We start from the raw sequence: 12,075 nt of genomic DNA on the forward strand, positions 1-12,075 counted from the left end.
TGCACCCTGCCGCCAGCCAGCCGCCAAAGAGTTAAAAGAAGCCCTGCTTGAGGCTGATAAAATGCCAGCTTCTCATTTCTCCTGCCGAGAAGGCGGGGTGGGGTGGGGGGAGACCCTGATCTGGAAAATGTCATCAATAAAAACTGCATTTAAAGAGTAAATGATGCACCCGGGCTACCGTGGGCAGTTGGACGCAGTCGGATGAAAAGGCCCTTTAAAGCACCGATCCCGCTCAAACGGCGCTGCCTTTTGCATCTAGGAAAGAAAGGGCTTGAGGCCGGCCAGCCTCCCAGCCGCGGTATTTAGGGGTGTGAGCGTGGCCGGACAGAAAGGGAAGAGCAGGCTGGAAGGGTTGCCGGATTGGGCCCCGCCAGTGTCCGAGGATTCGTCCCTGCACACACACCCAAAACAAAACGCTGAGTGCGAAATCTAGGCGGTCCGTCCGGTCAGAATGTGCACCATCTAGTTTTTCCCAGACCACGACTTCCATTATCCTCATTCGGCATGGCCACTGGGAGAAGCTTACTTGTGGGCTCTTATCCACGCTGCGCGCTTGTCTACGTGACCCCCTGCAAGCCGACGCTGCCCCATTTCTGGGTTATTCTGCCAGATGATAATTCGCAATTCAGTTTTTCCCTCCAGCAAAGCGTACTTACTAGTCGGTGCCAATTTCCCTCAAAGCATGCATTTTTGTATAGGTTTTTATCCTATTGTTCAAGCTAAGAAATGCATCAGATCGTTCACAAGGGCGCCTTTGACAGGACTTCCTGCACTGTGCTTCCGCAGCTCCAGTGCCCCGGATTTTAAGCTGCCTCCACCAAAATGTTTCCACTGGAGTTACCGCATCCAAGCGGTGGTCACTAAACACTTGAGCAGCTTATATGTGCAAAGCAATAGACTGGTCGGGAAAATTAATTCTGTTCATATTGTAATGCACATGTGCGTAATTAGTACTTGCAGGCCAATCCATGAACTGACCTTCAAAATTTGCATTTTTCAGAATTTTAAAGCCGGGTTGTCCAACCAAAAACTGTGCCTGTTAGTGACAAGAAAGATACGACTATATTGTATTGAGGAAAGGGTTTGCAAAAGAGTGTGTAGAAAGCCAAACGGAGTATGAATTTTCATGCTTTTTTATAAGAAAAATCTCAGAATGAACTGAATTTCTATTGGGAAAATGTCCACTACAGAGGGGAGGAATTGTTTGCTCCCCTTTGTGTGGCCAGAAGCTAATGCGCAAGCTTTTACTCATGCGCATGCATCACGCATGGAGAACTTGACTGGATCGAAGGGTGGAATATATGTGTTCTGGAGAGAAAGGGTCCTTCGCACTGGCTGGAAACACCTTCTGCCAGATAAGCTTCCAAGGTATACAAAGCGGAACATTTCTTGCAGCATCCATTTCCAAAGTTGTATTTTAAAACGGTATTACTATCACCAGTTACAGCAACAGCAATGCTTTGCATCCAGTCTGAAGCGTTCCCAACCGCTGGCTTGAATTCCAGCACTTGGAGAGTCCATTCTCTCCCTAGGCAGTTGGTTCCGTTGTCTCACTGCTGTGTCGGAAACTGTGTGTGTGTGTTCAACAAAAATCAGTTGTCCTGAGACTGAAGCGGTTGTTTTGTGTCTTGGTTGATGGAGACAGGTTGCAGCTCCTTTTCTGAGGGACCGTTCCTATAGGTACTTGGAAAACCTCCATCTTGACCTACCAGAGTCGAACATAACACTGTTCTGTCACTCTTTCCTTGTAGTGACTAGTTTCTAGTCTGCTGATAAATTTTGTTTTCTCTGAACGTGTTCCAGTTTGTTTGCATCTGTCTTTAAACATAGGTGTGTCTTTCCTTCTCGCAGATTATTCTCAACTCGATGCACAAATACCAGCCAAGACTACACATTGTCAAAGCGGATGAAAACAATGCGTTTGGCTCCAAGAACACGGCTTTCTGCACCCACGTATTTCCAGAAACTTCCTTCATATCCGTGACGTCGTACCAGAATCACAAGGTATGTGGCATTCTGCATCCTGTGCCTATTTTGTTATTTTAATTTAGGGATGATCAGAAGGCATAAGTCACGATTCTACCGGGTAAACGGCTCCTCAGAGAAGCCTACAAAATAGGCTAGATTTGGTCCTTGCCATCTGTTAAAAGCAGTGATGGCTCACTTTGCCTAGCTTGAACTATAACTCATAATTGGGCAAAAAATTGTGAGTTTTCTACACCTCCCTCCAGTGCCCTCCAACTAAGCCATGGTGCCCATCTACACATCTTGTAGCTGTTGCATTGAGAAATTAATTATGCATTGTCCAAAGAAGCGCCTTCCTTTTTTCTGCCCTGCAGCTATTCTAACACACCGGGTGACCCAGTATTCTCCTGGGATGCCCAAATTCCACACCGGTCCTGCCCGTTTATGTGTCTGTCTTCACAAAATCAGGATTCTAGGTACCAGAGTGACATGTGCCACTTGCAGGCTTTTCAGGGTTTGAAATTAAAGGCGCCACCACACTCGGAACGGTCATGGAAAGGGTTTCCCTGGGTGTGGGAAGCGCCATGATCCAAGGAGCTAAAAGGGTTGAAAGTCAGCTTCAGTGAGTGACCCAGGATTCTGGTATGGTGAGAAACGCTGCACGATCCCACGGTGCTGGAAAGCGGGGCCAGCCGCAAGGAGCTGGCTTGGCAGTAGTCTTAGGAGTGGCCAGAGCTGAGCATGTCTTCCCAGAAATCCCAGAAGGAGAGCCATGGTAAGTCTGTTGGGGCAAAAGCGGCAGTGAGCCTTGCGGGGCCACCAAGGTGACCACATCTGCCCTGGTGCAAGTTTTCACCCTTCCAGTTGGGCGCTAGAGCTGTTGGCCCTGCTGGGGTGGGTCGTGTGCACCCCCACAAGGTGTGTGTCTCAAGATGCCACAAGCTCTCGCCATCCGTCTCTCAAGGGGTGAGCTCTGGGCAGCTTTGCCCAGCCAGAGGTGCCGGGCGACATCTTCCTGGGGATTCTGGGAGCTGTAGTCCAGCACCTCTGGAGAGTAATTTCTGGGGAACTTTGTGGTCCGAAGTGGCTGTTAGCGAAGTGGAAAGCCCTGCAGGGACGGCAGGTGCCAGAAGCTCTGGGCGCTCTGCGTGGGGGGACGGATCGCTCACGAGGCTGCAGGACGGCCCTTCACCTGATCTAGAAAGGCGGCCGTTCCGTTTGGCAAGGTGGTGATCTATTGGAGGTAGGCTGTGAATCAACACACACACACAGGTCCTGCTTGATTTTGCCAAAGCCCAGAGGATACGGCTTGGGAGAGGAAGGAAAGCGGACTGGGCTTTAAGTTTTTTCAAAACGAATCTTGGCAGTCGCGGTGGCGAGCCCGGTAACTAATGAATCAAAGACCATAAACTCTCGGATGTCATTCAAAACAGCAAGCAAACGTAATAATGACTGGTAAAGCCGAGCCATAAATCCACAGTGAAAAGTAATTACAGTATATGTATTTAGAGAGACATACAAGGAATGTTACTATAAAAGCAGAGCTAAGGGCCTGACTTGTGGTCAGAACGAGGAGGAAAAAGGGATTTTTGGAGTGGGCGTGAGAGAGAGAATTGGAGGGGTGAGAATACACAGGACAGGTTTCAGCTCTTGTCTTGTACTGGATTTACACACGTTTCTGTGAAGGTTCGGTCTGATTGGATGCATGTGACAAACCTGGGGTCTGGACTGACAGCACTATCAAGAATTTATGAACCGAATCACAGTCTGTGTGGGGATAAGTGAACCTCAGGCTTGTGAGAGCAATTTTGGGGACGGTAGGATTGGACCCTAAGATCTACCAACGAAATGCAAAACGCTGGCTCAGGGACTCTGCCATACATGTAGGATTAAGGACGAGGCCTTCAGCCCTATTTGCAGCCTGTGAATTTGTTTTCAGTACTGAAACCCTTGGAATCCTTTCTCCCCACCGGCCCTCAACAATTCCGGGTTTTGCTCCAAGTGTTACTGGTTTCACTGGCCTACTTTAAGGATAGGTATTCCTTTTATTTGCACTGTTAAACAACTGGGAGTCGGAAACTCTCGCCCATCTGCGCTTGGCTCTGCCTCCTGCTGGCCAGCTGCAAAATGAACGGGCACACAGGTTTGTGGCGGGCATCTTGGGGAAAAGTGCCTGCAGAACCGCACGCGATTCGCTTCACAGAAGAAAATATGGGAACTGCCGGGACTGTCTCCCCACAAACTGCTGCTCTTGGTATAAAAGCAAAGGTGGGTTTCCTTCCGTGCGTCGGCAAGCACAACCTTCTAGCACAGATTTCATGCAGGAAGTGGCGGAGGGGGGATACATAAAGAGGAAGGGAAACCGGATGGCGTACAGAAAGGCAGGAGTACCAAGGAACATTCATTCCTGCATGGTCTTTAACTTGTGTAACCCATGGCAAAGTTGTCAGACGTAAAATGAAGCTATCCAGAAGCGGCTTTGTCTTGAGGGCCTTTATTGAGAGAGATCACCTTGAGGTCCCACTTAAAATGTCAGTATTATGGAGAGGGTCATATTTCTACACAAATGACCCAGAGACATGCTGGTTTCTCAGCGCTCGGCTTCAAAGCTCCCTTCTCTGCATCTCTGTTTGCAAACGGGGAAGTTTGTCGACTTTGGGGCTGAGGGAGTCTTGATTTCATTTCATAATTAACTACTGTTTTGGTAGCATGAGCAGCATTGACAAAATGAAACGGAGGGGGGAAAAGCTTGGCAAAATTGTGGCTTTTTGTTGATAGCGTTGTTGATTTTAGTGAGTTTTTAAACTACCTTTCACGACAAATGATCCTCCCGAGGCAATTCATAATGGCCAGGTAAACAATAGAATAAAATTTCACAAAAACAGCAGCGTTAGAATATTGAAATAACAGCAGTGCACCAACATTAAAATAGCAGCAGCTGATAAAAGGTTTGGCACCGAAAAGCCTTTGGAAGCCGACTGGAATGACTCCAAAAGGCCAGCAAGAGGACGACGAAACGTGTTTCCTTGGGATGATACTACGGGGTTCCCCTGGCATGGCCTTGTCCCTTGGACAAGTACCTGTGAGCATGTAGGAGGTACTTAGCCTGGCCCAACCATTCGGGCTTCAGACATTCCTACCTGCGCTATCAGGTGTGCTCAGGTGCGGAAAGCTGGGCAGTGATGCTTGAGCTGATGGAGAACAAGGCCCTGGACAGACAGAGAGGTCTCCAACTGGGAGGTGGAATCCAGGTCTCTCAGGCTGGGATTCTGCTCTGTGCTTCCCCGTGGGGCTTTGACTTGGGCCCTCGCAAGGCCCGCTCCTTGATACCACAGTCAAGATGGCAGATTTGGTGTCACGCCTGGCCCTGCCCGGAGATGTTCTCCGTTGGCCATGGCATCCGTTGGCTGTTTGCCTCGTTTGCCCCCCGCGATTGGCAAACTCCATTTATGCAGGGAAGCTGCAGGGCTGGCCTAGCACGGCCCCCGCTGATTTAATGCCCTTCGTTACGCATTGCTGTGTCGTGCTTGCATGCATTTCCACGCAGATGGGGGGACCAGAAGGTGAGGTTAAAATTTGTACAGCCACATCCCCCCCTCGCTATCTTTCCATCTATTCTGCCCCCACCTGGAAAACAATATTGTTGGATGAAATTTAAGGGGCAGAAGAGAACGAGCTCATCAGATGAGCACTGTCTGTTTGGCAAGGCGAAAGGCAGCTGCAGGAGAGAGGTGTCCGTGAGGAGCAGGCGGCTGCCCAAACGGGGACCAGCAAAGCTTCGCGAGGCAAGACGGGCCGTGCGAGGCTTCGTGTCCTTGCCCCCCGTGCTTCCACCACAGGCGCGACGCAGCCGAGCGAGCTCATGGATACCGGCGGTTGCTTTTTGCTTTCTCTTCCGCCCGACCTGTCCAGTCGCACAGTCCTGTGCCTCAGCAGTAGCACTGTGCGGTGTTTCTGCACACAGCAGGTTTGCTCTTCAGTAGGTGGAAGCGTTTGACTTAGAAATGTTTGAGAATAGAAGTGCTGCCATCGCCCATCTTTAAGCAGAGCTGCTAAAATTCCTGCTCGTGCGGTCGTGTATGCTTGTGCCGGGCCTTTGACTTCTCCACAATTCGATGTGTTACAGCCTGCAATCAAAGGGGATTTGATTGGCATTGTTCCTGCTGCAACAGAATGCTCGGAATGTACGCTGGGCCTGTTGGCATATCCCCCCAAGACATTCTGCTGCTTCGGATCGGTGCGGGATTAGTTTTGGCTGGCAGGGCATGAAACCTGTGCAGAGGTCTTGAGTTAAGCTAGACTGGGCCGTGGCTGTTCATTCACCCTTTTCGAAGCGGCTCATCCAAATGGCTGAGTGTATTATTTTGACATCAGGCATGCTGGCATTACCGAGCCACAAGCAAGCCGCTGATTCCTAAGGCGCGTGTTCAAATAAAAACCAGCTCTGCGGAAAGCCAGCCAGAGACACGCCCTGCAAATCTTGGTTGCAGAGTTCAAGTTGCAGGCGTAAGCATTATGGCCTCAGCATGGTTAACCAGAGGCTCTGGCGAGGCTTCTTGCGTATTCCACCCAGAGCGCCGGGGCACGTTGGCCAGAGGAGCCCCGAGTGAGAAACGCAAGTGCCTGTTCTTGGAGCGCACTTGTTTGGGGTGGAGGACCATGCCTGACAAAGGGGCAGGAAGCGAAGGGGATCAAGGGAGGGGGAAGCAAAGGGGTTTGGTGACCCACGTGCCTGAATCGGCCCAGGGCTCCTTCAGAGGCTGCCAGAGCCCCGTTGCAGAAGTAGGGCTGTCCCTCAAAAACTAAGAGGGGCCTGACGACACCCTCCGGACTCACCCACTTTGTCTCCTCCTCTTGCAAGATAACCCAGCTGAAGATCGAGAACAACCCCTTCGCCAAGGGCTTCCGGGGCAGCGACGACAGCGACCTGCGTGTGGCGCGGCTGCAAAGGTGGGCATGCGCAGTGCGGGGGGCCGGCCCCAGCCCCCTTCGGCTGCTTTGCAGCTGCTGCCTCTGACGGGTGGCGTTTATTTTATGCCTGGGAAGCAGCTGGCACGGGGCACGTTCCTCTCCGCCAGCAGGATCCCTTCCTTTGCCGTTTTGGGAATGGAGGAACCCCACCCAGGGGTCCTTCTGTTGGCTCCGGCACCCTCCCTCTTGCTGGTGACCTCTCCCGACTGCCCCAAAATGCCTGTGGGAGGCACAGTGGGATGGCACAGGGCTTGCTGGGTGGGCACAGGCAGCAGTGACACGGGCAGACTTGTCTTCGGGACCCCAGAGAAGTAGCTGAGAAGTACCCCCCCCCCCAGTTCCCTGCCACTTTCGTTTCTGCTTTGGGCTGACTTCTGAGGGATGAATTTTCAAAGGCACCCCTGCAACCCACTGTCGCCTGCCCTTCCACCACTCCGTAACCAGTTCCTCTCTGCCTGCAGCAAGGAGTACCCAGTGATCTCCAAGACCATCATGCGGCAGAGGCTGGTGCCGACGCACGGGCAGCTCTCGGCCAAGGCGGACGTCAGCCCGCTGCACAGCAGCCACCAGGGCCTCCAGCACTACCAGTACGAGAACGGCACCCACGTGCAGTTCGCCGGCTCGGAGGCACAGGAGCTGCCCCTCAACACCTTCACAGCTCAACGGGAGTCGGGGCTCTTCTACCACTGCCTGAAGCGGCGAGGTAAGGGCGCCCGGCGGGCAGGCGAGCACCGGGAAGGGAGCCCCGAGTAGCAGGGGGGCTTCCGGCCACGTCCCAAAGGGTCTTGTACAAGGCCTTGGGGCCTACAGGGATGGCAGCCTGAGTGGGAACTTCTCTCCTTCCTTTTGAAAATTGCTTTGGCCTTGCTCTGTGTAACTAGCAGCTCAAGAGTGACGATTTATTTATATTGTATGAATGGGGGCTTCATGCCACGTTTTTAGGCGGGCCAGTCTGGTAAGTACACACCCACGTTAGTTGTGAAAGGTTGCCACCCCAAGCTTACCTGCTAGGAAATAATCCCTACCGAACGCCCTGGAGTGTTCTTTTGGGCAAGCAGGGCTGGGATTGTACTGCTGGAGCCTTGTCAGGGAGAGGAGAGGAAACGGGGGACAGCAGAGCTTGGAAGGACAAGCGCAAGCGAATCACTCGATGCATCATCATCATCATCATCATCATCATCATCATCATTATTATTATTATTATTATTATAACATTTCTATGCCGCCCCTTGCCGAAACCTCGGGGCGGCTTACAACATGATAAAATACATTGAAATACAATAGTACTTAATAAATTACCATTAAATATAAAAATACAAAAAAATACATTGATTTACAAATACAAAATTAAAATTATCTGTATAAGATAAAAATATAGGAGGAGAAAGAGAAGGAAGAAGAAGTTGCCCCGGCCAGATCATATGTTTTAACAATTGAAATGATGTTTAAATAAAAAGGTCTTTACCATGCTTAGCAGACACACATTTTAATGAATATAATTTATTTATTATAAATTGTATTTAATGAATATAATTTATATTTCTGATAGACATTCTCTGGGGGACTCAGTATATTAAGCAGGGTTTTTCAGCTCAGGAAACCCTTCCGCGGCAGATGCTCCATGCAGAACGGAGACCTTTCTCTGCGCTCGGAGCAGTTCTTTGCCAGTTGCCAGAACACGCCCTTCGCTTTATCTTGCGAGGTTTCTGTGGCTTTTTGACACGAGGTCCTGGCTTATGTAGAGACACTGGGGAGTCAGGGAGCGCTCACAGTTAAGTCACTCGGGGACTCCTTGAACTTGGCAAAAGCCACACTGCAAAAGCGTCGCAGGCAGCTGGCGATCGAGATGGATGGGAAGGAATCGGGATGACTCAAAGGAGTAGGCGAAGCCACTGGCGCTTTCTGTGGGTAAAGCAAAGCCAAGCTCGATCGTCTCAGTTGGACACTGGCAACACCCTTTTTATTAGTAAGGAATATCTTTCTGAAAGAGTGATAAATGCTGTAACCATGTTAATGGGAAGGAAGGAAAAAGTGATCCTGCAGCTTTTCAAACTGCTTAATCCAGGCAGAGCAGCGAACGGCCTGATCTTACAGAGAATTAGGTAAGTCTAAGTCCCTTGAAATCAAGCCTTAGCCACACCTAGTTCTGCGGAGAGCAAGATATAAGACCAAGAGGCTGGAATAGTGTTTGTTGAGCTGGTGGTGGGAGGGGAGTAGTGATATCCCCAGTTTTAAAATGTTTGCAAGGATCCCAGAAAAGACAGTTTGGACGGCTGTTCACCACATCTCTTGTGGGTCAGAGAGGAAGCAGGAGGTCTCAACCAGAACTGAAGCGGTAGAGCGTCTCCTTCCAAAGAAGTCTTCCTCTCTGGCCATTTCATGCACAAGGGGTGTTCTAGCGGGCACACTCGGTCTACTCCGAGCCTGCAGAAAAGGCCTGCTGTCGCGGCCATCTAGCATCAGCTTTCCCCAACCTGGGTCCCTCTGCAGGTGTCCGACCACACTTCCCATGATCCTCAGCCGCCATCCCTCAGCCCACTTTAGACGGCTGTACTTAGAATTGTGCTGCAGGGGTCAGGTAAGGCTCGTCAGGATGGTGGGGTCTGCTCAGCACGTACCTGCCATTCCGTGCGATCACAGCCCTCTCCCTGTCTCTGGAAGGCACAGACACCCCTCTGGAATGACCGCCGCTCATCCGTTGATGGCCACAGAAATTGTACAGCTCTGTTATTTTAGCATGGCCACTGTTGTTGTTGCAGTAGTTTTTGTCGTCAGAAGTTTGCAAGTGACAAACTTGCAAAATAAATTTGTGACGTGTGTGAGGTGACAATACTGCACAGAGGGCCATTTGTGGGCCGTTTCCCGGGTCCCATTAGCGAAAGTCAGCTGAAAATCAGCATTAAAGGGGGGAAAGCAGCTGGTGCTGGTGCAGTTTTATCTTTGTTAGCTTCCAATGTCCCTATATTTTTGCTTTTGTTTTTTGAAGGGTCAGGGAACTCCATTAACCACAGCAGTCAACGCTCTAGGAAGGAGCCACAGGAAGGTGGGAGGTGGAATTAGTATCGCCCTTTCCTGGACTAGTTGGCGATTTGGGGAAGTGTTGAAAAGGTGAAGGACAGTAAGGAATGTCACAGCACAGCACTTCAAAAAGAGAGGACTGCATTGCGAAGTGAGAGATGGCGGCCCTGAGCCTGCCCCCTTCTTGTTACCCCGTTTCCTTGCTCCCTTTGATAGCTGCAATCAGAGGGAAACAAGATACTATCCATATTTGACAGCCATTACGGGTTTACTTGGAAAAGACCAAGAAATCGTGGTAATTATGAGCACAGCCGTGCGATTTTTAGGGGCTGAAGACTTTAAAATCTTTCTGAGGTGTTGGAGGGTGGGGGGTAGGAGGAGGGAGGCAAGATGGGCCCAGGATATGTGCCAGGGACCATGAGAAGACTAAGCAGGGAAGAAGGGGGGGGAGAGTCCACGGAGGGCCTGGCGGGCAGTGCTTCAGAGCGTCTTCGCTTAGTGTGACCTGAGACCTGGTCTAATGTGTCGCCTTCACCTCCGAAAGTCTTTGGGTGATGCTGGAAGGTACCTTAGTGGCCATGAGGAAGAAAGTAAGGCTGCTTACCTTCCCGAATGTCCTTTGCGTGGCCGTCGGTGCATTCATGCAGGCCCTGTGCGTGTGCGTGTTGCACAGCGACCACAAAGAAGACCCTCTCTATCCATACCTGGAATTAAACCATGCCGTCCGTACGGCTTGCCCGGCTTGCTTCCAGACATTCCCCAGGGGCCGCAAGGGCTAGCAACGTAACATAATGGTTTGCGTTGGGAGAGAACTGGGGGTTTGCTGGGAGCCCACAGTCACCCTGAATGCCTGCCGTTCCCGTTTTCCAAAGTGCTGATGCAGCGATTGCAGCTGGAGACGCCTCGGGCGAATGAGGCCGCCCGCCCTGTCTTAACGCACCTCTCGGTTTTGTCCCCGGCTACAGAGGGTGCCCGGCACCTGGAGCTCCCCTGCAAGCGCTCCTATCTCGAGGCGTCCTCGTCCGTGGGGGAAGAGCACTATTTCCGCTCGCCGCCGCCGTACGAGCAGCCGATGCTGAGCCCCTCCTACTGCGGGGACGTGGCGCCGCGGGAGGCCTGCATGTACTCGGGCTCGGGCGCCGAGATCGCCAGCGTCTCCTCGGTGGAGGACCTGCCGCCGCCCCCGCCGCTCAGCTGCAACATGTGGACTTCCGTTGCGCCGTACACCAGCTACAGCGTCCAGACGATGGAGACGGTGCCGTACCAGCCGTTCCCCGCGCACTTCACCGCCACAACCATGATGCCTCGCCTGCCCACCATCGCCAACCAGAGCTCCCAGCCCCCGGCCAGCAGCCCCTTCACGGTGTACAACCAGCTCTCGCAGTCTCAGGTCCGGGAGAGGGTCCCCGCGTCCTCCTTCCCGCGGGAGAGGGTGCACCCGGCCGTGTGCGAGAGGAAGGTCCCGTCCCCCCACATAAGCTCCGCCAACGAGTTTTTGTACTCCCAGACCTTCTCGCTGTCCAGGGAATCGACTTTACAGTACCACTCCGGCATGGGGACCGTGGACAACTGGGCGGATGGATGACTGGCTGCGGGGCGAGGGACACACTGGCCGAGGCCGGACTCGCCGCCTGGGGCCAGGCCGACTCCGTGTTAATCCCTGTGGGTTACTTGCACTTCCCCGGCGCCCACGGAAACCGGCGATTCCCTGGGCCTTTGCGTCGCCGAAAAGCTCGCTCGCCCGCTTTCCGTTGGACCCCAAGGTGGGAGGGGGGGACAGTCCAGTTCCGTGCACAGGCCCCTGGGCTCAATGGCTTGGATCCACCCGCTGCTTTTGTCCCGTCTCCTGTTGGTCCCCCAAACAACCCGAAAACAAGCAAGCCAGCCCTGCACCAGAACCTCCCCCATTTCGTTCAAGCAGGGCACCCTGCTATGTCCTGGCATTGTGTAGATGTCTTACAGGGAACAAAGTCACACTGCGAGGGTGGGCCCCAGCCACAGTTGGGCCAAAGCTGGCCCTGATGGAGGAGGAGACGGAAGGGGCCTCTCGCGATGCCCCCGTTTCGATTCAGTGCCAACAGCTCCCTCTTGGCAAACCGAAGCGCAGGATTCTTCTCTGAG

General features: G+C 52.3%; 1 protein-coding gene across 1 annotated transcript in view; it reads left to right on the forward strand.

Moving 5' to 3' along the window:
- TBX4 (T-box transcription factor 4) overlaps nucleotides 1–11,851 on the forward strand; it is a 37,065-nt gene extending 25,214 nt beyond the window's left edge. Inside the window, exons 5-8 of the mRNA XM_044430501.1 lie at nucleotides 1,852–2,004; nucleotides 6,827–6,915; nucleotides 7,398–7,639; nucleotides 10,920–11,851. Of these exons, the coding sequence (XP_044286436.1) occupies nucleotides 1,852–2,004; nucleotides 6,827–6,915; nucleotides 7,398–7,639; nucleotides 10,920–11,539 (1,104 nt within the window). The 3' untranslated portion in view covers nucleotides 11,540–11,851. The remainder of the gene's footprint in view (nucleotides 1–1,851; nucleotides 2,005–6,826; nucleotides 6,916–7,397; nucleotides 7,640–10,919) is intronic.
- Nucleotides 11,852–12,075: the final 224 nt, after the last annotated feature.

Source organism: Varanus komodoensis, unplaced genomic scaffold, assembly GCF_004798865.1.
Source record: "Varanus komodoensis strain SLA01 unplaced genomic scaffold, ASM479886v1 scaffold20_1, whole genome shotgun sequence".
Lineage (NCBI taxonomy): Eukaryota > Metazoa > Chordata > Lepidosauria > Squamata > Varanidae > Varanus > Varanus komodoensis.